Genomic DNA, 27,164 nt, shown 5'->3' on the forward strand with positions numbered 1-27,164 from the left:
AAAGAAACGTTCGTTACATTTCTCTTTCACTCGACGCGATTCATATTAATTAGCCAATTGTTAATCTCTATACAGAATTAAATTCTCATCAGCGTTCAGATTTTCATTAAATTTTAAATTTGAATAAATCATTCCATGTACGTGTCACTGTAGATTCACGTAAGAGCGAATGCAAGGCTTGAACAGGAGTTTGATATAGAAAAAAAGAAAAAGTGTCATTCAAGCTTTTGCACATAGTCGTGGTATCCCGTGGGACCGGTTCGCCCCTGCTTTCCTGTTCTGACGAATGCGTCACATATCGGTAAGTAACCATAGTACCTCGCGGTTGCAAAAAAAAAAATAGAGTGGGCGAACTTAAGTCCTCGTCAGGTTCGACCCACGTTGCTCATTAGCATGGCACATCCGCGAATCTGTCGGTTGCTGACATCCTATATGGATCAAATTTCATCAGGGGCATTGAAAACTTTTGATGTAGAAATGCTGTCGCTTTGTTTCTTTATTTATTAATCGACGTTCCGTACGATTCGTCAGTGGAACGACGATCTTCAAACGCGGATTTGTGACCGTTTATGTAACTGGCATTATCGTGTCGCTCCAGACTTTGTTCGACGCACGTAGCTTCTGCATGCGTGCGAGACTCGCCTGCACCGTGGCTGTTAGCCTAGAAGCTAGCTAGAGTATGCCAAGGTTGCCCCGTAAACGGTTTCATTTTTACATTCTCAACGGAGACGATTATAGTATTTTCCGACAAAAGAGTCTCAGTTTCCTTGGAACGGGTGCTCAAGTTTTTTCCTACTGTTAGAAAAGATCCAATGATATTTTTAATCACAATGAGCAGATTGTTCGTACTCGAATTAAATTACTAACTCGAAAACGAATCGATATTATTCGTTTATGAGACAACACGTGTACAGATCACAGCATTTCGTATTATATCGAATTTCCCTTATTTCTGAACGACACGTTTAATTGTCGCGTGCAAGCAGTTTAATTTAATGAAATAAAAAAAACTTTCACTCGGTAAAGTTCAAGGCGAGCCAGTGCGTATACAGAAGGCTGGCGCTTTAGAAATCAGGTTACTCTTATTGTCAGTAGCTCGTTTGTTGTACACTTGGTCATACGATCATCCATCGTTCCAAACGATCCTGTTGATCAGCTGCTCAAATCTAATCTGTCTGCAAGCATTAGCCATTCTTCCGGCCAGGGTGATTTCGTGATACAACCCCTTGTCCGGCACACCCTTCCGAGATAATTATACTACCGCCTCAGCTAGTAATCTTCATATTGCACACACCCACGTCCAGATTAAACGATAGCGCGTGACTGTGCATCGGATATGCATCAGACGTATTAGACAGCCTTAATAACTTTTAACATAAGATCGTTAGTGGAAAGCATAGATTAGGTGTGCGATATAAATGCGTGTAAAATTATTGAAAAATTAAAGGAAACGTACAAGTCGAGCGTTGAAGGCTATTGAGTTCAAATTATATCGGAATATTTGATACAATATTTATGAAATTAACTTGGAATCCAGTAATCATTTCGTTCCTGCATACCGTGGAATCTTTGCCGTTAATTCATTCGACAGAGTCGGCGTGTATTCAATGAAACCGATAAAAATTGTGGTAACCTGTGTGTTACCTGGTTTAATAACTCGCCGGTTGGTCGGATCAGTTACCCGGTTCTTGCGCCACTGTTCAAAATAGCTCGTGACCACTGACCTCGATCTCGGAAACACGTACGCATCATCGTCTTTCCTTAACGAACCGATGATGAACGTCGAACGACGACCAGTCAACGTTAACGACGGGATTAATTATGCGAGTCATCTCGTTTCACTGCTAATTACCACGCGATTTTTTCCCTCGCGTGCTCACGTGAATTCTTTTGATTTTTCAGGGCAATCGTCGGTGCGCCGGAGGCACAGACTGGTCAAGAGAGCGTATATAGAGGCGGTGCTGTCTACAAGTGCGATATCGCGGCCGATGATCGCTGTTCAATGATCAACTTCGACAATAAAGGTAGAATATTTCTTATGTTCGTAGATGCTACGTACGAACAAGTAAAACAATGCTGTTTTGATTGTTTTACTTGTTCGTCGAAATCCCCTGATTCCTGTGAGAATTAGTGGCACGGTTTCATTCGATCCGGTGAAACGCTAAGTAGGAAACGCGATCAGATTAACCCTTTCGGTTCGCTCAATCCGATATCTGTTTTCCGGTTCTTTCTTCCACTTGCACTCTCGCACTTGCCGCGGGGGCATTGAAACGCTCGCGACGGAGCGTTGCTAACGAGGGGGCTGGTATCTCGGGTTCCTGGGCTGGGTTCGTAGTCGCTGACCCACATTCTAGCTTTCCACCCGCTGTCAGGAGGCCCTCGAGGAGCTTCGTAATCTCGGCAACTGCCAAGTAACCGGCCGACTGCCTCTAAAGCGGTTCTATTCTCGGCGACTTTCCACCTACCCTGTCGTTGACCCTTCCTACTCGACTGTTTATCGCGTCTAAAACGTATCGATTTCCAACGCCTTTTCTTCCCCATTCGATTTGCGAAACATAGATCGTATCCCGATTAAATTTTAAGATCTTGTAATGCTTGAGTTTGAATTTCTGCTGATTGGAGAGAATCTAAAGAATCTCGTTGTTAAATTATGCACACGTTATGAATCGTGAGTAGACTGCAGATCTTTATGCAAGATAAAACGCCTGTAATATGAATTTAGAGATTGAAATGCAGATGTGTTTTTCTCCAGGCTCAATTTGCCTACGAGATAGTGCCATTTTTCATGCATTCATCCTCTTCTTTAGAATCATTTGTATTTTACAAACTTTGGCTGCCAGCCTATAACACTGTTTTCCCTCTGCGATACTAACCGTGGCTATTTTCGAAATCCATACGCAAAGTTTGTTCTTCAGGCACGACACGTAAATCTGACTTTGGCCTTAGTCACTGTTTTAAATAGTGTTACTAAAGAAAACTCGTGACGGTACGAAAGATAAAGAACGAGATTTTATTTTCCTATCGGCTGAATTAGTTATTCGTTCTAAAATAAATCTGAACAGATTTCATTTTTATAAATTGATATAAAAATCTGCAGTCTCGTCTTGTTCACCCGAAACGAGCGAGTCTCGATGGAACGAGGAACAGACACGGGTCAAGACGATCCGACGTTTCTGATCTCGCAAACTCGCGGTATCTAGTATTCGAATCATTCGGTATCTACGATTCCGCGTGCGTACGAGGAAGCGAGTCGCATCTCGCGCTTCTCTCGGAGGTCAGTCACTCCTTCGATCTCGTCCAGAGGAACTCCTCGACGGGTGCACACCCGGCCTCGCGGTGCGGCCTCGCTCGCGATACCGGGAACCGTGATCCGCGCAAGAAGCCGGCTCTACCTAATACAGAAAACCGTAAGGTCGTTCTACCTACGGGCCCTGCCTCCCTTCCTAGGTTCGGCGTTTCTTGCGGGATGCCACCTAAGGATCTTCGGGGAAGGTCGTTTCGCCCTTTCGATCGCCGAACGCGTGTCTAATTGACGTACCTTCATCAGGACGAAATAATTAAGTCCCGTCAATTATTCGTTTTGCCTTCGTCGACACGTTTCACTGGCTATAATTATATTGATACGATATTTTATGTAATAATCGTCGTAACGCTTCATAGAAAGATTGATGCGATCATTGCACATGCAGTGACCGATACAATAATTCGTATAATAATCATTGCAATGGTTGATAGAAGCGTTCATAGAACCATTGATACAATAATTCGTCTTGTGATACGTACTTCGAGTGATAAATCGTACGGCGATCGAGGTCTGTCACGTATTAATCTTGATAATGCAAACGGCACTAGTACTCGACTTTTCTGTTTCGTTTCATTCCGTTCGAGCACGTTCCTGGCGACATATTAGGCTACCTGGAGCTAAGTGGCTGCCAGGTACGGTCCGTACACTTACAGACTGGGCGTACGATTCGTTGCAGGGAAGTCTCTCCCATAGATTCGCAGGAATCTAATTGGAATATTAAGTGAACGATCCTAAGAGATGACGGTATCCGTTATTCTTCGACATAGTTTGCACGCGTTCAGTGGAACGCGTACTCGTATTCGTGCGAACACGCGTTAGAATATTCAAACAGTAATTTGTTACTGGCCTTTTCCTGTTCAACGCATGCCTTCCGCGTTTCTCATCGATGCTTCGGTTATTTGTTGTCCAGTAGTCTAAAGCAGTTCGACTCTGGGCAAGAGTCGGCCTCTCGATTTCAAATATTTTTTATTACAATTATATGAGCGCGATTTATAAGTTAAAATTCCATCCGTAAATTGTTTGAAGGGAAAACTAGTTTAGAATCCTGTAGGACTTGATATACGTATGCACGTGTTCGAAGATCACTGACGTCGGTGGTGACTCGCACTTGTCCACACGATGTTTAGCAGTTCTATCGACGCTTCGACGCATTAATCATCGTGACGAAGTGATCGTCAACGTTAGCTGATGAGAAATGATTTCCGTTTGCAGGAAATAACCAAGTTCGAAATCCGAACGCGCCGGGTGGCTTGAGCCAGATCGATAATAAGACCCTGCAGTGGTTCGGTGCCACGGTTTCGTCTTCGTTGGTGGACGGAGGACCCATAATGGTGAGTGAAAGTAAATCCTCAATCCTTATCAACTATTACCTTTTTGCGTACAATTAATCGGATCATTTATAAACGTACGGCCGTACGTATTACGTACACGGCGAAAAGCTATTTAAGATTCTCTTCTGAGGAACTTATATTAGTTATACAGAGGCGAATAGATGGAGGGGCCTTGTGAGAAATTACAGGCGTATTTCTTAGAAGTCTGTACCTTCTATTTCCGGAATCGAAAACAAACGAATTCTGGTTCCGTCCCACGTTTCCATTGCCACGTTTAAACTCATTGCTATTACTCTGATAAGAAACATGTTGTAAGCTTAATTTCATATTTAACAATTGTTCATATCTACGAAATCTAAATTTGGAAATCATAAAACTGGCTTCTCCAAGAATTCCGTACACCCTGTGTATATCCACTGTCCAAACCGATTTTTAATTTAATCTTAAATTAGAATTTATTCCATATAAGATTCGACTTTCCCCTCGTTATTAAGTTTCCGCGCGTAGTAACTTCGCACGTGCTCAATTCGAATGGGCAATTCGCACTTCCGTAGATGCTTATTCGCAATCAGACTCCGGACGTCGATCTAGGCGCGAAGATTTCTGCTCTCTATAGAGCCGAGCTCTCTCTCGGCTTCCTTCGAGAAACGCGGTTCCTATGATGTACTTACTTTGCCGACCTTATCTCTATACAGTCGGTCAGATCTTACCCTCGCGGTACGCACGCACGTGCGGATGCACGTCACGCACGGATGCGGTCTGCCTGATCTGACGGAACGATCGAGGAAACAAAAAATGTTGAAATCGTCTCGAACCCCCGAATCTCCAGCACTTCGTTTGCCAGTGCGCATCCACGTTAACCGTATTAGTCTATCGACAATAAAGATTTGTAACCGAACATCCCCGTACCGTTGCTGCAACGGTTAGATTGAATTTACAGAAACATACGCGTGATAAAATGCTCCTTATATCGCATTGTACACCTTTCCATGAAACCAGTACATAAGATGACAAATCCTCTCTTGAAACGCAATTAATATTCCAGTTCTTAAACGAACTATCGATCAGAGGAATCGCAACGGTTCGAAGAAAGTCTCAATCCATCTTCCTTTTAAGCGTTCGACGACACACTTTTGCCGGACAACATAATCGCTGCAGCGTCGCGATAAACCCATACCGCGATCGCGAACAATCCGTTCCTCGAATTCGTATTCCTCGTAGAGAAATTGGTAACGCCGAGTACCGGCGGCGTGTACGCGGACGCCCATAAATAAAGAGTCTACGCAAGGGACGTATTAACAACGATTATGGTTCCAGTGGTCGCGTAATTTTCGCATAGCGAAACGTCGCCGCGACATTCTCATCCCTTCCATCGCATTATGCGAGAGAATTATCTACTTACTCCAGAATGCCGAGTACACGTTCCATGGTAAATGCCGCGTCGCTTTTTCATCTCGCTTTCTCTGACGATCCGACATTACCATTAATCACGTCGATACTTCTTCCCGAGCCACAGGCAATTCCAGCATGTTTAATTATTTTCCAAAGATTCTATTTCTCGTCTACTCGATGTCTTTTTATTAGACGTTTTATAATATTCTATATACGTATCTCTGTTATAAAAATTGTTGGAAGGATGTCCCGTTTCATCAAACGCTTCATAAAAATAATTGACGCTCATTCGCTTGAAACAGTGTTAAACGTTAAACAACAAGAATATTTGGAACCGTTCACGTCTTAACGCGTTCGCGATCCATCAACCCGACACGCTGTTCGCGCTTCCGCGGAACGGATCGGGCAAATTACGACTCGTTGAAGGCGAATTACATAGCTCTCGCGATCGACGATATTATCAAACGGTTATGCCTGTCAAACAGAAGCGTGCGTTCACGATACACCGTTCCCTGCATGCTCTCGCGTGCGTCCCGTCGGTCATCAGAGTGAATTACTTCGATCGAGAAAACTGGTACCCTGCAGCGATTCTCCAGTGGAAGAAATTACCTGGCACGCTCTTTCATAATACATATTGCGTTTATTGTCGTCGTGCGCGTATTCCACTTTCAATGACGCGTATCAGTCGGTCGATTTGTTCGCGATCGTTTAGAAAAAGTCGTTGCTCGACAGGTTTTGACGTTTTTCCCTTGATTCGCACACGGTCGTTGTCGATCACTGAACGCAGAGATTTTTCTGGAGGAAATGCAAAAATTTTTATGGAGATCATTTTTATAGGCATCGTTTTAATCGAACGATGACATCGACAGATATTCGTACGATTGTAAAGAAATTGTGGCACTTCAGGGCGACGAACTCTGTCCTGACGTTTGGGCTTCGATACCTAAACAAGGAATTGTTTAATTTTATAATTCGACCAATTAATAAAGAAATTAAACGAGCATACGAGGTGGACTTTGGATCGTACAATTTTGGCTAATTAACGAGCCCGTCCCAGCTTTTCGGCGGAGATCAAACTCGCAGGTAGACGTCACCGGTACGTGACGCGAATGATATTCTTACGGCTATATCGTTTTAGCGCCATAGACGACGCTTCGATGCATTCGATGGAATTACAGATGAGCCTCACGTATCCACCTCCGGTCGTAAAAGGAGACAGGACGAGGAGTTCCTACTCGGTCACACTATTAATTGACAAAAAGCTGATTTCGTGTATAAAGGCTGTTCCCAAAATTTCTTGTCGGGAGACTTCATACCCTTCGACGATCCGACGGTTCTTCCCGTCCGTTCTTGTCCACGACCAGTTCGTCGCGTAACTCGTGAGAGCAAATAAGTGGAATATTATTTAATGCAATACCTTAACAATGAAATGGTTTCATTCGATCAATCGATGTCGGTTTGAATTCCATAAAATCTGATTGAATCAATTACTCTTGGATCTTGACATTGAGACTGAACGTGCCTCAGGATTTTTATACGTAACGCAGATCGTTTCATGTACATGCGTTTACATTTCGTGTGTACATGATCTATGGGTTGTTGGTTTTTGTGCGGGTATTCAATTCATGGATGCTTCCTCTGCATCGTACTTTTGATCTCTTTCTCGATTCGCCGACGATACAACTTCTTGATTACTGCCAGATGTTGCGCGCTTCGGACCTTTCTCCCTTTTCTCCTTTCTCCAAATAAGAGGACCGACCTTTTTTGCCCCGCTCCAAGTAAATCCTCCTGCGATCTTTAGAACGCTGTAGATCAGTGGAACGTGGAATGTACATAGAGAGAGAGAGAACAGTTTACTTGAAATTGATCGTAGAATATTTTGATGACGATGAAGCTCGTACTTTCTTTCTTAATCTCGATGATCTCGTGAGTAAAAGAAGTCTTAATCTCATTAATAAGATGCATGTAAGAATTAAAGATTGCTTATTCGAAAGGCTTTGAGCCAAACAGAACTAAAATATAATTTATCAGTACATGAATTTCATTTAAGACGTTAATGATCGGTAAAGAAATAAGTGAACAGTTTTAACCGCTTCTAAACTACCTATTATCCAATGAACGCAATCACGGATCAACTTCGACGACCAAAGAGTCTCGTATTTCATTGTTCCCATTAAAGCTGCAATAAATTACGAGCACAATAACTGTGACTCGTTTTTATACATGTTACATTAAAATTATAAGAAGAATTCAAATCTTACTATTCGATCTTCTACTTTGTAGAAAGATTTCCATCGAAGTAAAATACAAACTTCTATTATATTAAATATTTAATATTAATATATTAAAATTTATTATTATATTAATATGTAAGTAATATTAAAAAAGTAATATTCATTCATATTCATATCGTTTCGTATCGCATATATTTTGCCGAATACAGTAAAGGTTAAAACGTCTGTTCCGAAGACGTTTCACCTACTTATTTCGTTGGGACGGTTAAAAAACGAAGAGCACGTCAGGGACAATGAGAGTTAGGTAAAAAAGCGAAGGCGGTGGAAAGAAAGCCCGAGGAAAGCAAAAAGCCTGGACGGTGCACACGGTCGACGGGGCCGAGGGGGGGAACAATCGGCAGCAATAAAATACGACGGAGCCGTCGCGATAAAGCCACGTCGTCTTGGTCGTCGCGAGTTCTCGCTGGGAATCCGCCAGCAAAAACGCATCGATTAAAAGCCGAAGGGCACGCACCGGCCACGGGGACCAAAGGATACCACCGGCCTATCTCCTGAGAGCAGAATCTTGTACGAAATTCGTGTTCGCTTTCCGGTTCGATAGAAAGTTTGCTCGGACTCGGATTTAGGGGTTCCTCTTAAAACCGACGCGTCACGTTACTCCATCGACTGCAACGGTTTTAAATATCCTCTGTAAACATCTTTTCGTTGGAAATTTGCTCGGGGCAATCTCTTTTAATTTCAACGATTGATCTAAGAACTTCGATTCTACTTCGTATCGATAACATTCACGACCTAAGAGTAAAATGTTGTACGATGGATTCCTGGTTTGGGCTCCCCGTACGCGACCCGTCCTGCGAAAGAAATATCCTTTTTGGGGAATCGATGGGACCGAGAGAGATCCAACGTTTGTCGGCCGGTAGAATGGAAATACCATTGTCAGGCGGAATCGACGGGACGATGTTTGAGAAATTCCCATGGTCGCGCGAGATACTGTGAGAAACGGTTGATCGTTCTCTGGCTCCACGTTCTCTAGATCTCCCCTTCCTTTCTTTTCTTCCATTCGATTTCATATCAGTTTTGTTAAAAAAATGCCGTGATAATTTTTCAAGAATTAAAAAACTATTGCTTTTAACTCTCACCGCACCGAAGCGTATCTATTTTTATACATTATGTACAGCAGTGAATCATATAAATCATATACCAAAGAACAACACCGACGAGGCTTGTGCGATCTGTCTAATCTCGTGAAATTCACAGATCAGAAATATCATATGAATTAAATGAAAAGACTCGATCTCATGTCCAGCGGTTTTGGGACACTCGGGTGGGGAAGGCAAAGTAGAATAATGCAAGCGACAGACACAATGCACATTCCAGGCGAATGTTTTGCCGACGAGACAAATTGCAACGTCCATTAAATGATCGCTTTTTATACTCGGGGGGCAGGGTTTTGGTGCCTTTAAGGTCGTTTTCACGAATCGGCCCCTCGGCTGATCCTAATTACGATCGGTAGTCCAGCGACAAATGCGTGCGAGCGAAACGATCGTTCCAATTTGCCTGAGGTACCAAATTGCTGCATTCTTCTTTCGAGAAAACGAGTTTCGAAGACACACGAATGTTAATATTAAGTACATTAACATGTACTCCTTTCACGTTACACTCGAGCTAATAAATTCTAATGTACATTTGAGAGCGCGTTTGTTAAATGATTCGGAACAGAAAGGAGCAAGGCGCTTCGTTTGACAATTAGAAATTTATAACGAGCCAAGTTTTTCTCGTTCAGGCCTCTTCTCGAATCCCTCTTCGTCTACTCTCTTCAGAGAAATTTATAATCTCATTAGACTAAACAAGCTTCTACCGCCCGTACGAGCCGGTTCGCCTTGCTGAAATCGGCCGAGGGCTCTTACGAGTCCGGCCATAACGTGGCCCGCGGCTCGGCCGTCAAATGGCAACACGCTGCAATCGGAGGGGGTGCGATAACTCACGCGTTTCTCCTTGCGAATCTGAATTATCGCTAGCAGTACGCGTGACATCGAAACGCGTATTCGCCCGACCGGTGCGCTTCTCGTTCGTCTCGCCGACGAACGTCCACCCAGGCACCGTGGGGTTGCGAATTCATATCTGACCCGGTGAAACGTCGCTCCGTGTAAGTACGCGCGTAAATGCGGCCAGTGACTCATTGTCGGTGGTGAGTCAACGACTAAACCGAAGCACCTCCGCTGCGTTTCGTCTTCTCTGCTTCCACGCACGTAAATATCCGTCCGTGGCTCGTCGTTCCGTTATCCTGTCACGGGACAGAGCTCCTGGTCGAGGATCAGGTGAAAGATATGGCCACGCGGCGCACGACCAATTTAGAGAGAATATTTCATCCTTACCGTCGTCCTTTTATTTATATGCCCGACGAGTCAGTGAGAGATACGATTTAAAATCGTCTACTGATCGCTGATTTTATTATATTAGATCTTCTACCTGGATTCTCGCTACAATTCTAACACACAGATCTTTTCGAAACATGGCGAAAATGAATTTTCCTTTCTTCCGAGTGAAAGTCCACTCCTGTGCACGAATCAACCTGAATGAACGGTATCCGAGACTCATGTGGATATATTAGCTTTCAAATTTGTAACAACGCTAACGCCCACGCATACGCAACATTACGGTTGATCGTTAAAACTCAGACAAGAAGTTAGGCATTGACTTAATAAATCCTGACGGAAATTCGGTAGAAGTTAATATGTGACAGAGACGACGGAGGCAACGTAAGATATCTTTATATTCTTTAATTGAAAAACGTTCGAACGGGGTTGGACAAAGCTCCCTGAGAAGTGTCTTCGATTCAGCGACACCCCACATCGACCTCGTTGGTCTCGGGTCTAGGCGCAGCCGACCCGAGATGACCTCGATTCACGGCTCAAAAATAACTCACCGTGTCCTCCCGTACGTTCTACCCTCCCCGCTTTTTCCCCGAGTCGTTCCAAATAAACGAGAGAAAAACACTGAAAGGCCGCCGCGATAAAGGTGTCCATATTTCTCGGGTTCGAGCTTCCAGTTGGCATTATCGCGTTCCCCGCCATCCGGGCTTACAATGGAAACGCATTAAGAATTGCCGTTAATATTGCGACGCATAAAATAATGGTACACCGTTTTAATTTACTGGTATAAGATACGGTGTCTACCGTGGTTATGCCGGCGCTTGTCAACGGTGGCCTCGGCGATTTCCTGCGTGCACACGTGCGTCGCACGTTTCGAGGAATAAAGGTCAAACGCGAGAAAAGGTTTACGGTGGCCGGCCTGAGCTCAGGTCGGCTCGCGTCCAATCGATCACCTCGTAAAGTTCGACGCAAGTCTCCGTCTTTGAATCCACTCTCATTTGTCAATCGGTTATTCTTCGAACGATAGAATAGTCTCGATGATCGAATCGATATCAAATTTTGCATCACGAACGGACCAAATCTGCATACAGGAAGTAGACGATAGGATAACTGACACAGTATTATTTCGTATTGAGTAATTGCTGTTTGCCTATGTGTCACGTATATGGAATTTGTATAACGTCCTCAGGTTTCGATTTTCGACGAGGTGGTCTCGAACTTACAGGAAGCGAGTATCGTCAGCGATAACGAGTGTAATAATAAAACTTCTGTTCAGCTCGAACGCTTTGTGTTCCCTTAGACAAGTTCATTCTTTATGGTTTGAAAGATAATAAGGGACAAAAACGATGTAATTCATTTCTCTCTCCGGCCCATAAACGTCTAATTTACTGCGATCCAAAAAGACTGATTATCCCAGTTAAATTGCGTTTAGTCTCTCTTGTCGTTTCTAGTATTGTCTTACAAATTGTAACTGTAATATGTTTAAAACGAGACTTTCTCATCGATGAGGTTTCAACGTATAAAAATGACGTTGCTGTCCTTAACACCTGTAATTATCACATTAGTGCCCAATTATTCCACGATCTTTCAAACGATTAAGGATGAAGAAATGAGAAGCACCGATCTTCCTGTTACGAATAAAAAATGTCCTCACGCGATAGGTGCGCGATGAAAGGCCGTGAGTGAAGTGGTCGGGCTGAAGACGTTAAAGGAGCCGTGTCATTAGCCGGGCTCGAGCTCATCTCGAGTGGTTCTTTTAATGAAGAGCGAACGCAGATACGAACGAGCAATCACTGCTGAACACCGTTCGAATTATACGTATTACTCCTTTTCTTTCTGCTCGATTCTTTTTTTTTTCGTATCGTAATTAGAGGCACTCTGTGCTGGACGTCGGGATTATGTTTCTTACGCTCGTGAAAACGCGCCGCGAACGTGTCATTACACGGTCTTAAACTCTTCCGGGCCCGAATCGTTCACGTCTTTCCGCCTTCAAATTTGCACGAGATGCCACAGGAATTACGGAGTCAAAGGAGATGAATGTTAAGACCGACCGAGTGTTTTTATTGACGACTTACAATAAATATTTCGTTTTTCACGACGATCGAGTTCGATCGAAACAAATCCCCGTTTCACGTCACCGCAAAGCATGCAGAGAAAAATGTGTTCGCACTTTTTAAACACAAATTACAAGCGTATCGAGCGTAATCATGTCTGAGATCTAGCGTCAGAATTTTCACCGTTCCGAATCGTTCGTTTCGATTGATTCAAAAGGTTGTAACGTGTCGTCCGAGCAAAAGGAGGAACGCGTCGACTCGCTTTCTCAACGTGCACGCGTCCATCAGCCGTCGATTCCTTAATACGTATCGCGATCAAGATACGTCTGGGCTCTGTGTCGAGATGCGAGATCGATTCGCGCACACGTATCGATCCGCGAGAGCAGCTGTGACCGTGATAATCTCAGCTTTATTCGTTGCTCACCCGTCCCAGACCAGTCGACGACCATTCAAAGGGTTCGCCTTTATATTTATTTGGAATGTCCGATGACCAAACTCGTTCTTGTACCTCCCCGCCGCTATTATACTTTTAGCAGCTGTTTCGTTGATCGATCTTCTCCTCTTTCTAAAAGAGCCAACGTCGAGGGTAAGAAGTGATTGCAGTTTTTTAAGAGGCCACGTGCTTCCGATTGAATTATTATAGACGACTCATGCTTGAATCTCGAGGAATTATTTTATTCGATCTGAATCCGATTCGAATGAGCGTTCGGAGTCGCTGCAGGACGAAGCATCCTCGTAGCGTGCTTAATTGGCTCGTAATTAATAATGCAATGTTGCGTGCAGCGGGCAGGAACCGCACGATCCTCCTCCTGCATGCAGAATCAGCGTACACGGCTCGTTAAGGCATCGTTTACACACAGGACTCGGGCCTTGGAAACTGATTAAAATGTTACCGGCCCATGTCTCCTGCGATTCGATGCCTCCCGTTTGTTCTCCTTTAAATATGCGTGTACACACGCTTGAAACGTGGCCCCTTTCGAGGTGTTTCATTTACGATACCGAACTCGATTCCAACGCATTGATATTCTCAGAGGATTCCTGGATGCTGGTCAACGAATCCAAAGTGTCTTAACAGCGAAACTATTTCACCTCGTACTCGTAGTCACTGTAAACAGCTTGGAAAATCTGTTCACGTGACGAGCATTATAACGAACGATTTCTACCGATCTTGCAAATCTGCTCGATTAAGCGAGACGACGTGGAACCCGGAATCGTCGAACAATAAATTAACAGAGGCCCACGCGGAATCGAGGGGAATGAAGACTGTCATACTTCACTGGAAATATAAGAAAAGATTGGCGAAGATTAATGGAAGCATAACGATCGCAATGCGCCACATCGCCAACAGGAATTATTGCCACGTTTAACCCTAACGAGATTGACGCGGCTCGAGTGATTAATCTCGGGATCGTCGTCGAATTTCCGCGAATTCTATGATTAATTTCATTTACTAGCTCCGGCGCGCATCGGTTTACGCGTCACGACCGACACACCCCCTTAACGAGGTGTCCGCGTAACCAATTTCGACGGGGTCTCTCATAACACGCGATTCTCACCGATGAAATATCAAGCGTCGTTATATTTCATTGTCTGCTACTATTTATGCGATGCCGCGGTTATTAAGGCCATCAGCCGGCCGTACGAACCTTGTCCACTGCCAAAAATACGAATTGCATATTTAACTGGGTCGTAACTGGGTCATAGAGTGGGGGATTACGCGACGTTATATTAGCTTTTACACAGAAAGTGTAATCAAAGATGTGTGAACGTTGGTCGGTACATTCTCTCAAGCCTTTCAATTTGAGGAATCGCGACTTTATACTCAGATGTTTCTTTTTTCCGTGAAAATGTATGGTTGAAATCCTAGAGGAAAGATGTGAGTGAGTGTGGTTTACAGAAGGAAACCACTTGAAACCTAGCTACTACTCTGCTCACTGAAAACATCTTCCAGAAGCATCCACTTTTAGTTCCTTCTAAACATCCTAATGCTACTTAAACACAATGAGTATGAAGCATTGGGACGTGAATAGTACTTTCCTTCGTTTTAAGAAAAAGGGAATTTCATACAAAAATAAAAATGCCTTTTTATACGATTTGAGCAAACGATTTATTGTCTTCCATTTTACATTACATGTTACATTCAATTTCATATCACAGTTCAGATCACATTTTACATTTCATGTTCCACTTCGCGTTGAATCAGCAGGTAAACGTTGCAATTTGAGTGCACCCAATTGTCACGGAAGTCGAAGTCGGTCGCAGATTAGACACGTGGCTAACGAGTCGACGATTTGACCGTTGCGTCTATGTAATTGCGACGGTCATTAACGATGCGGGTGGTTGAACGACGTTAAACGGTCTCTGTTCTATGTTTACAGGCGTGCGCCCCGAGATACATCTGGTTCTCAGTGTCCCAGCCGAAGTCCGATCCGGTTGGCAATCGAAGGGAACCCGTAGGCACCTGCTGGGTGGCCACCAACAACTTCGACGATTCGCAGGAGTTTTCACCTTGTCGAACTAGTAAGTGTTTTCCTTATTTCTGTTGACGTTAAGAATAGCTTGATAAGGATCAACTTTTTATCAAAATTTATTCAGTAATTCTGTAACCTGGAGAATGTATCTACCACTAAATAATTCTTTAATTAATCTCGTTATTCGAATTAAAAGTAATTTACACGAGATCTTTGTTAGTTCGCGATACGTAAAAAGACCTCTGGTTAGTTCAGAAGTATTAAAAATACAGAAGCTGAAAACAATTTAAACTATGGTGACCCTCGGTAATCATAAACAGTATCTCGAGCTGAAGAGGTCTCTTTCAAGGAGTGGCTTCGAGTGCAGAGTTTCGTTTCTCTAAGTGGTAAATTGTCCTTTGAAGATTTTTAAGGGAACGTCCCCGACCAAAAGCAAGGACCTGCCGCGACATATGGCCGCGCCTTTTAAATATGCTCGCCATAAATACGACCGGTAACAGGATATTTCCTGTGCTCCGTGCAACCGTGTTTTAATGACAAAATACGTATCGATTTCCTCGGTGAACCGGCTCCTTGTTTTACGAACCTCGCTTCTTTTCATCTTTCCTATACAATCTCTTCTCGGTGGTATTACCAAATACGAATTGAACGAAGATAATTATACACGATCTACGGCATCTGTTACACTTTGTTTTATAAATAATAATAACAAATATGTGGTGAAAAACATTTGGAAAAGTGACATTGGACAAGTAAAGATACTTGCATACCATGGCACAAAGTAGCTTATCGAGAACATAAAAAGAGACTTCGGTAGCACTCTTAGGATTAGAAATATACGTTCTTCTGTTTCTAGAGATAATGCTCGTGTACCAGAGTTCGAAGATAAGTCTCTCCGGAATTTGGTGCGTTTTTCTGTTATCTTTCTTTTATCACTGGTCGAGCGGACCCAGTGCAGATCTCGCGAGTTATTTATGTGTCACGGTATTGCTTTTACATTACATATATCTTGACCTCGGATGTTTTAATAGTCTTTGGTCGTCTCTCTTGTCCCCAGCGCAACTTATATGTACACGAATAATATTGAAACTGTCAGTAAATAATCGCATCATAAAATTCATAAAAGCTCGGAATCTAAACCAATGCAGAGTCAACTGTAGTCGTCTCCGTGTCTCAATTCATTTTGACGTTTCCTGAAACGCCTTCAACAGCGGGGAAACATCGTGTCCCTTCTCGATGCGACTCGAGAAAGGAAACGGAAGGAGCAATTTGTAGAGTTCTTTCACGAACGGCTTTCTCATAGGGACACGAATATACCATCGTCGGCCGTATTTAGCTTGCCATTTTTTTCGCGAAGTCGTGCGACCCGAGAGAAGTCTTGTATACGCGTTTAACACGCCGCGAACTGAAACGTTTCCTGTCGCGTTCCAGATTTCTTGCTATTTCTAAATGAATTTAGCAGGCGAAGCGAGCGAGTGAGAAACATGACTCACGCTTTCGATTCGATCTCACGTTCAAAGATTGTTTGTTTCATTCATATCAATGATGGTCTCGACGCGTCGATTCGCATAATCAGCAGAAACAAAATAATACGTTATATGTTTCGACGAAACATTTATGAAATCGTGAAGAGAAGAATGTAAAATGGTAGAATTTATTCCTCTGGATCACTGGAAGGACTTAAGAAAAACTGATAAGATATCGTTTCTCGTTGGTAAACCGGATAAAAGTCAACCAGGAAACCGTAATATCCCCGCGGAAGTGCGAGATATCGCAGACCTGTGAGCTCATCGTCGAGAAATTCCGCGGCGGGAGCGGGCAATTAAACAATTTGTAGCGTCGATCGAGCGAACGAACGGGCGAACGTTTGCTGCCGCGAATCCCGAGAATCGTGCGCCGGGTTCTTAACTACCCGAAGCTAGATCTCGCTTATGAAGCGCTATCTCGCCTCGCTCATTGTTGCCTTCTTTGGACGCGAATCCTCGTGTTCGTTTCACCTCGTGCAACCGGCTTCCATTTGTCGCTTACGACGTCGCCCGAGGTATAATTCTCTTTGGAACAGTTACTTTTGCAGCTGCGTATGCTCTCGTAGCCGATCCATTAACAGTCCCGTCATTCGCTAACGTAAATTACGTCAAGCGGGTATTAGAAGGAGAAGCTGTTTCAGATTTTACTCTATGTATTCCTCTCCATTTTTACTTCATGTATTCTTTTCATTCTTATTCTTAACAGAACTACTGAGTAATGACGTATACGTACTTCTTAAAATTAATAAGTCATTTAGGAAGAGACAGCAATTCTTACGTTTTTATGAGTAAAAATTGAATAATAAACTAATAATGATAATAATAATAATTTAATAACAATAATTATCAAAATACGCTTTTAATCTACGTTTCGTGGGGGTCCGAATGATTCACCTCGTAGGTGTACTGTACAAAATTTTGCATCAAAAAGACAAAATAAATAGGTTTGGCGTATGAGATAGACGTCTGTAAACGACTACGAATACGCAATTCTTATTTCCGTACGTTTGCTAGTTTTAAAGAGCCGTAACAGCTGTATCGGTAGTGAAATGCGTAAACGTTGACATTGAATGTTTGACAAGTGTAAATGAATGAAGTAATGCGTTTTATTTAACGCGGTTATGAAACTACATTATACGGGACGTGCATTGGCTTGAACTGGATCGACTGGTCGACTAATGGTCTTGCGAAGTGTTAACCGTGTGGTAAGGACGCCCGATACTAAAAAGAGCTTTTAGACCCACGATAGAAATCTTGGGTGAACACAGACAACGTTCATGATTCACGCTATGCATTTTCGTTGCGTTCACGGTTCACTCTGCAATTTTCAACATTCCCAAGATTGTAAAAAATTTATCTTTCTTTTTTAATCCTCGTCCGAAACGATTCTGTACTTCGTTCCTAAATTAATTAATACTAGATTGCCGGAACGAGTCAATTTGACTCATCGTTCAAGACTTGAAGCTCAAGTATCGTGCAAAAAATGGAAGTAAGAGCTTCTGCGGTAAATGTAATAAAAAAAAATCTGTGGAAAATTTATTTTAAAAACAGAATATATATGTAAAAATTGTTTTGAACGAAGTTTCTTTAAAATAAATTTTAGCAACAAGAAACATCTGGCAATCTATTGTTAAAGTACTCGCATCTACCGTAGACTGATCTGACGATATCGATAAAAAGAGATTTAGGATTAATAAACGAGAGTAGATGGGCACGTTCGTCGAGTCGAAGAGACGAGGGTTTCCTCGTTGGCTCGTCACATGATATCGTCGCCACTTACTTACGACTCGTTAAACAGTGAAACGTCACATCCAAGGAACACGAGCAGTGGCAGTGGCATCAACGGTCCAGTGAAAGTGGCAATGAATCGCCGCTGGTAACTGCGTCGAGAGAAGCCGTAGTTGCGAACGGTCGTCGTCGTTGTCGTCGAACCCGAGCAAAGAAGTCGGGAGAAAGAGAAGGAAAAAAAAGCAAATGAAGAAATCGTAATTAGAAGACGCCTTACCACTGACTCGGCGCTAGTTCTAACGAGCCCAATTAGCACTAGATCTTGCTCGAATTACGATGGTGTTGCCGATCTCGAACGCCTACGCATTTCTTGCCTGCCGAATTCATAAAATAAATGCTTCGACGTATGAAATATGAAAAGTGAAAACGTTATTCTGTGACGTATAGTAAAAGGGATTTCTATTCGAGAGATAAATAAAGATCACGTTCAATCCGTCCCCGCGGGCGAAGTATTAGGGTCAAGAATGTCGTTGACAAGATCTCGAATTCCGCGTGGCAATAAGAACGATCCGCTCTTATTGCGATTTTATTGCGGCTCGCGCTCTTCAAATTGTTGCTCCTCGGAAATGAGCTTGGACGGCGGCGGCGTGGCTTCGTCTGTTTCACGCCGATTTTCTTCTTGCTCGGTTCTCGACGACGGTGTAATCTCGCTGCTTTCACGCTGCGTCGTCTCCCGACTCCCGTGACAACAGATTCGTCGCCGATCAACACATCTAACAATCCGATCATACGTTACTCTTTATTTCTTTGATTTACTTCGTGGAGAATCGTACATGACGTCTCGGGCTATAATAATTAACAATCCGCGTTTACTCGTTTATATGTAATGCAAGTGGAGATATTTCGTTTATCGATGAAGTTCATGACGACCTTCGATCGGTTTTAATTTGTAAAGTGGCTCGATGGCGGATACTTAATCGCGTGTCGACGCACTTACACATTTACGCGGAATCAGAATTACAGTAGCTCCATTCATTCCGTGCGACTCGATTAAGCGTCGTGTGCTCGTATAATGTGTGAACACTTTCACCGTTCTAATTCAATTCTCGAAACGCGTATTATCCTATCCAAATAAAACAATTTCCTTTATATTCGAACAGTGACTCACTGTACTTAACTGTTTCTTTGTTTATTCGCTCGTTTAATAGTGTTCCATGTGACTAGACTGTATTCTCAAAATTATACAACGTCGGAATTAAGTTTCTATATAAAAGACGGATGTAATTGTTTCTGACGGAGCTTGGAAGCACCGTTTGCTTTCGCAGCACTTTCTCCGTAAAAACATTTCCGTGGCAGTCGTCCTGGGTCTAAGCTCGAGAGCACTCTCTCACTGACGAGAATAGCTCCCTCGCGAAGCATCGAGACACGAACAATTATAAATAGACCGGCGACGATATCATCTAATCGAACTTGTCCTTTGTTACCTCGCGTATCACAGCTACGTTAGTCTTTTTTTTACAAGAAATAGGAGACTCATTTTAGAGCTCCATTTTTCGATGTGTTAGATTTTCACTTACTATAATTAAGGTTGTACGAACCCTAAAAACAATGACGAAGCATTGAAATTTTGAATAATTGCTTGCAATACCCAAAACAAATCGTCGCTATATTCCCCGAGGAAACGAATCTATGCCGACGGCTACTGGTTATAATGTTTGATACGCCGTACGTGTCTGTTCTCTGTGTATACTGGCATTTATTCTACGCGTACCGGCTCTATAATGGGATCGAAGAGTGACGAAGTTTAAGGAGCATGCGATCCCGGCACGGATCTTATTCGCATGCACGCGAAGAATCGGCGGCGCCGATCGGTGCTACGGCTCGGCGGCGTCGTCGCCTAGCGTTTTTTCTCCCGCGCTCGACACGGCTGGATCGCTCGTCGACGACCGATTGATGTAATTGCGTGACTGGCAGCTCGTCTAAAGTGACCGACAGGCTCCCCGGCTCCCTGCTTCTGTCCGTACGCATATAGGGTGTCACTGAATCGTCGCGAGTTCAGATTTAAATAACAGACAAAATGAATTATATCGTAAATACAGAGAAATCAATCATGAAACTTCATTTTAAGTACACGTGAAATTCGTACGTCAAGCGCATGTGTGATTAATTCTGTGTACACAAGATCGTAGCTGACATAGTGCGACTCAATCATGTTTCATACAGAATATGGCACTGCTTCCTTTTACATTTAAACACGAGATTAGTTAAAAAATATTGAGACTGAAACTTCATAAAAGAGAATCTATTCATACAATTTCTTGTTTTCATTATTCTACTAATCTGACGACACCCTGTACGTGTATACACGCTCCTGGATCCCACCGGATATTCTCCCATATACACGCATCGTTTTCTTACTGGTAGCCTTTACGTCGGGTCATAAGCTCGTTACGTCGGTCAGAGCGGTGACGGTCGATTCGACGCGTGAAACTTCGGCCTAAAACCTTGAACATGTCTCGTTAATAATTATCTGGATCTCATTAAGAATTATTTCTGTATCTACTGTAATTAATTGCTTCTGATATAATTGCGGGGTCACGCGTAGTAAGAAGACGAAGTAGAAGTTCATTGACTCGCGGTTAATCGCTTTGACAGCAAGAAAAAATAACGTTCGATTCATGAAACGAAGCTGTAATAAATGGTGGATAAAAATGATAGAGAATAAATCATTAATTAATACGGACTCACTCTACGCGACTTTGTAAACGCGTTATCACATAAATGAAATTCATGTTCCTTTTGTACGAAGAAAATTGTAAGAGTTTATATTCATACGAAATTATTTGGAAGAGGACGAACACATCGTATTTGCCAAGTGGATTTCTGCATTCTGATCGTGCATCGGTGTATAACGTTGGACATAAAAGAACTTCCGTACGGGTCAGGACTACCTGATAGAATTGCTTGCACGTGAAACGAAATCAAAACCGTCGGCTTTCTCGCAGTGCGCCGTCTTTCGCTACTTGCGTTTTCCTCTGCCATTTCCAAGTGCTGGCAGGAAGTGTAGCTCTTCCAGTGAGACAGGAAGGATGCAACTTCTCACGACGACTATTCAATGTGTTTTCTGTCAGTTCGGATTTCGACTAGAGTTTTTCTTTCTAGAGAAGCAAACATACAAAAATTTAGACTTCTGAAAGACGAATCCCTGAAGCAAGAATTGAGAATTAAATAGATCAGAGGTTTTATTATCTGTCTCATCTGGTGGAATATTGAAACGAAGATTGATAGGATCACTTTCAAACCGTTTGAAACATGGAAAACTACTCTTTCACTGAAATTGCTTGGTTGTTAAACTGTAACTCTTTCCAAATCTAATAATCTTATTAGGCGTCGAAAATAGACCACTCGATGTAATTGGCTTGGCTTCGTTTCCTCTTAATTGGATAATAAATTTTACGCCTTCGATCACGAGTCTACGTGCAGTAATAGATTATCGATCAGGTTTTTTTTTTCTAAAGTCTTATCTGCCTATAGCAGATAGGTATGCATAAATTGCGAGAACTCCTGAATGCGATTTCGTAGAAAGACTCTGATTAAACGTAACACACATCGACACCTCTACTACGTTAATCCTCTACGTGAATGATCAAATAGAATAGAGTCTCGTGATTCTTTTACAAAGAAATGTATCGCGTGTCGCGGCGACGTATGTGTGACACTTTGCGTAATTAGATCTACGATAAGCCTTCGGCTTAAACTCTGTTGTAAAGTATAAGCATCGTAAGTTTTCCAGCTTCTTTCCGCGGGCTGTCTTCCAGTGAATTATCACGAAAGAAACGCGGATATTCGCGGGATTGTGAAGGGGCATTCCCCGGCGGAAAGAACGAATTAGCAGAAGAAAACGTCTGTAATAACCGCTCCCTTTTTACCGACGACACGTAATTGCAGCAACGTGAAATAGTGCATCGGCGAATAAAACGGTCCGTCGCGGCGGCCCGTGTACGCGTACCTTCGGACTGGTTCACGAAACGAGGTGAAAAACGGGAAATCGTAGGAAACCTTCGGGAGTGGAAGATCGCGATCGTGCACACGGAACACGGACAGGAACAGGGATCGGAGTCGTAGAAATTGATAACCGTGAAAAAGTCGCTCGTATCGGATGAATTATGTATTTAGAGGAAACAATGGGAGTACAATGGTGACGTGCTCTGCTTTCTGGATCGGTTGCTAGCCACGATCCTCTGACTGTGAATTAATTCGCTTTTAAACACGAGCCAAGCTTCCACGATTGAAATACTAGATTAATAATTATGTAAATAAAAGAAAATTTTGTAATATACGTTTTTAAAACCGACTAAAAATTATAAAGTAATTATAGAATACTTGTGAGGTTTAAAACGAAAAACGCGGAGCGCGCTATTCATGCATCAATTAATCTACGTTTTTCGTTCTAAATCTTACAAGTGTTTTGTAATTATTTTCTGCTTTTTAGTATTGTATTGTCATTCAGTTCTGAGCTATGTTTAAAGTTTCAAGTTTCTAGCAGTTACTTTAAAATCAATTGCAGAATTTGCAGACAAGAAAGTGAGCTAATAAAAACGTAGGAAAAATCGAATAATGGTAACACGAAATATCGAAAGGAAAGATAAATTTGAATACATTTTTCTAAATAACATCATAAACGTAATACTAGGAACACAGACCTGTGAACAATCAAATTCACATCGATAAAATCGATTGACCCGAGTCAACGCCAATTGAACGTGAAATTGGCAGTCGAATTTTAATCGGATTCACCTCGAGTGAGGAAGGTCGTGTAGAATTCCTGGAAGCAGGGGATAGTCTGATCGATCGATCGATCGCCGGATCCGAGAGAAAACGGGCGTCACGGTTCGAGATCGATCCGGGATCAATGATGCGTGCAGCCACGCAGTATTCCGTAGACGTGCGGGAGTGCGTGGCGTCAGCCCTTTAAAGCGACGCGACGTTTAACTCGACTTTCTAATCGATGCTTCGAAACGTAACCTCGTGTCAGGTACGAGACGTCTGGCAAATGCACGCGCGCAAGATCTTCCACCTCTCCCGACATGAACGCGACTCCCTTTTAAACGACTGTTAACGAATTTGGAGAAAGGATGTACGAGAACAAATCTGTTTACGATAAATCACTTAAGCTTCGTACGGCAACGTCTTAGAAAGATCGCGTCACAGCACGATACAGTTTATTTCGTTCGTGATTTACGAGGATCGTGTAATAAAGTCATTAGGTTGATTTAAGAAAGGACGTGAGTCAACGAACAGGTTGAACGGTCTCGAGGCGACCTTTTATTTGTCGAGCGCAATTACGGTTGGAATCGTTTCGAAGGGTCGATACGTACGTGGCCAATTATTAGTGGGGTACTCGGTACGTGGGCAAGGGTCCGTTCAAACGAAACGACCGAGATATGACGTCTCTACTCGGAGTACCGAAGGACGGCGCTATATAATTGTGTGCTTCCGTTTCAGGGTACTGGGGATACCATAGACAGGGTTCCTGTCAAGCCGGCTTGGGCGCTGCTATCTCTAAGGTAGGACCAAAAAAATAGATCATAGTTATATTTAATCCGATCGAAAGATCAATTTATTCTGCCCTTTCGAAGAAACTAATAGATCTCTTTCACCTGTGAAACGAACGAACAGAACATCGGATTTCCGTAATGGGAAAATCGAAAAATGTCAGCGGGGTTCTGTCGGGGTTGTCACCCCGCAGTTTCGTAAATCACAAACAAACGAGAACGAAGAGAACCGGGGATGGAGTTAAAATTCAAGCTTGGGAACTATTGAAGTCAACGAGTGAGTCCAAATACGAGATTTCCCTGGCCACTCTCTCTCTACGTCTGACTGTTTAAGTCGCTGGCGTAAACACAGAGAGATATAAATACGGTAACCCCACGTGTCCTGCCACGTCCTGAAAGAGTTAAGAGGCGACACGAGGGGTCGGCGAAACCCGAATATGGCCAGGAATGTGAATTCCAGCCTTACGCACCTCCCGGCCATTCGTATTCGTGGCGAGGCCCGGCGCTCTTCCTATATAATACGATTGTCTCGTCGAAAGCTCGATTTTCTGGCCGCGGTCGGCAGATCCCGAGGACCGATCGGCCCTCGTAGGCGTCGACCCGTGGCCCTTCTCTTCTTTTTAACCGATCACCGGACTCGTGCGCGCAACACGTTGCACCTGCCTCGATACCTTCTCCGTGGCCCGGTGTCGCGATGCGTATCGCCTCTGGGGCTATAGGTACGAATTCGAAATTGGTGGGTACCGTGTCAGCGGTTTATCTCTCGAGTCCCGGGGTGCGGGACAATGCCTACGTACGTGAAACGTATGAAGAATGTTTTTCCTCGGCGGACGAGTTCATCTCTCGCGGTCGAGAAAAATATTTAAGGGACTCACCGATGGCCATCGACGATGCCGACGACCCGAAACTCTGCTTCAACGGAGAGATCGTGCGTGCACGATCTGACCACGATCGGCCGTTCCCGTTTCGTTTCTAATCTCGATCTCGTGCTTTCTCCTTCCGGGACCTCCTGACCCAAAGACCAATCTGATCTCGGGAGAAGAAAGGCAGGATTTCCGGTTGGTTCCGATCCGAGGGAGCGGCGCGTTATCGGTGGAACGGGACAGTTTCGATTACCGGGCTGAGAAATAGTGGGACAATTTCGCGGCCACTCAGTTATCTCTCCGCGGATGTATAATTCAGAATTGTCCGGCTGTATGGCAGTATGTTTAATGCATGTCGCGGTCCGTGGTCTAACTTCGACTCGCATTCAATGTTAATACCCCACCTCCGCGGTACGAGCGGTCAATCGTGTCTTTTACCCACGAGCCCGGGATCGTGGAGCGACGCTGCCGCAATGATTTTAGGCAAATTCGATTCCCCCTCCTCGCTCCGTCTTTATTCGCCGATTTTAGAATCGTACAAACGGCTGTGTTTAGTAAGTATTTATCACGTCGCATTGTCCATAGGAATGTTACACTTGAAGAACTACATTGAATTGAACGAAGAACTACGTTCGATTGACTCGAAGACACTCGGATATTCTTTTCGTCAACTGTTTTCGTGTCGACGTCCGACGCGCTCTAGGAGAATCCCCGCGTGCACTAAATCTCGAGACCGGTGATTTAGAAGGCTCCTCGACGCCGTTCAGTATGCAATCGAACATCGATCTCCGCGTTAAGCCGCCGCTCCTGGTATATCTACCTTTGTCGTGGCTGGTTCCGCGCGTTATCCCCCGATCTACAGAGGATCCAGTCGAGATCGATCGATACCCGGTCGATATCGATCTAGACGATTTCGAACGCGATCGTCGATCCTCCCATTTGACGAACGAACCCGCGTACCCCCTTTTACTCAGATGAAAATAACTCTGGGGAGGTCCTCTCGCGAAATCTTTTGACCGAGGGAATCATTTTAACTCCATAAAGATTTATTGCGAGTTCCTTTGACGTGACTCACTGTCACTCGGGTACTTGTATTACTAAAAAGAGATTCAGAGGCATTTTGTAAAAGATTTGATCGAGGATAGAACTCGTATGATCGATTCATTATGTGCGAGCTTTCATATCGAGCTGAACTATCTCATGACACGAAAAGCTCGTAGGGCAACCCTATCGACCGTTGAAGCGTCGGGTAGGATTTTTTCAGAAGTCGCCGGACGACTCATTGGCCGGGCACATGAATACGCGGAAACGGTGGCATAAATTTCAACATGCTCCCATACATATTTGAGCGACCGGTTATATTTCAATCTCGGATGGGCCTTCTTACCCCGTGGCGGCCCTCGCGATCGGCGCCGCTCCGGGATCCAGCTCGTGCCGGTCGTGTTTCGTGTGTAGACCGCGTTCGCCATTGTCTCGATTGCAAATTTTTCGCGTGTAGAAGCATCCGAGCCAGCGCTGCTCCGTAGGGGGTACATCGTGTCGGTCCCCCTTTTGCCTTCGCTCTGCGACGTCTCCCCACGATCGCCGTCCTCGTCGTCGGTCCGCTTCTGTTGTCCCGGCCGTGTCGTACGAGTTCCCTCGACAAATGCACGTATTTGCTTGGCTACCGGTTCGCTAATATCTCCGCTGTAAAACCAGCGCAACGGGCTTGCAAATTTTCGTCGGCCAGTCGATCGAATTTTTACGATAGTTTCCTGAACGAGATCAGAATTATTTCTAATTGCGGGCGAAACAATTGGCGTCGTGATTCTTCGATTATTATAACAAAATCCTATTTCGACAATTGCTCTTATAATTACATCGTCATTTGTTATAGTAAATTTCTATTGAATGATGAAAAAAGCGAGTTTTATTGAAGTTCAAATTAATTGTTCTTACTACGTTAGTTTATTGCGCATTTATACAAAAATATAGACAATGCATTTGCACTCTGTCGAAAGTAGGTACAGTCAAAGAAAGCAGGTGAACAACGTAAGAAATTATTTCATTTCTCAAAATTGATATCCCAAATGATTACATTTGCATAAAAAACGACGGTATGGATGTCTTGGTTTGGTCGTAGCTAATTGTAAGATTTAACGTGGAATCCTGGGGCATACGAAAAGAACCGCTCGACTCGGTTACGTCGGTGCAGAACGCGCGAGAGCGCATGCAACCTCTACCTACGTAGTGGCGCCAGCTCTCGATGCTCCGCACTTCGGGGTCCGCTTTTATTTATCGTCGCACAGAAACGTTATTATTTGTGAGCCAGTTTCCGAGTCGATTCGCACGCTA

The 27,164-nt window shown here is 43.6% G+C and overlaps 1 protein-coding gene across 2 annotated transcripts in view; it reads left to right on the forward strand.

The window, feature by feature from the left end:
- if (integrin subunit alpha inflated) overlaps positions 1–27,164 on the forward strand; it is a 54,734-nt gene that overhangs the window by 14,863 nt on the left and 12,707 nt on the right. For both annotated transcript variants that reach the window (XM_018025381.2, XM_018025382.2), the window contains exons 2-5: positions 1,903–2,024; positions 4,517–4,635; positions 15,066–15,207; positions 23,918–23,979. In XM_018025381.2, the coding sequence (XP_017880870.1) occupies positions 1,903–2,024; positions 4,517–4,635; positions 15,066–15,207; positions 23,918–23,979 (445 nt within the window). The remainder of the gene's footprint in view (positions 1–1,902; positions 2,025–4,516; positions 4,636–15,065; positions 15,208–23,917; positions 23,980–27,164) is intronic.

The sequence above is a fragment of the Ceratina calcarata genome, unplaced genomic scaffold, assembly GCF_001652005.2.
Source record: "Ceratina calcarata isolate Rehan_Ccalc_2016 unplaced genomic scaffold, ASM165200v1 scaffold351.2, whole genome shotgun sequence".
Classification (NCBI taxonomy): domain Eukaryota; kingdom Metazoa; phylum Arthropoda; class Insecta; order Hymenoptera; family Apidae; genus Ceratina; species Ceratina calcarata.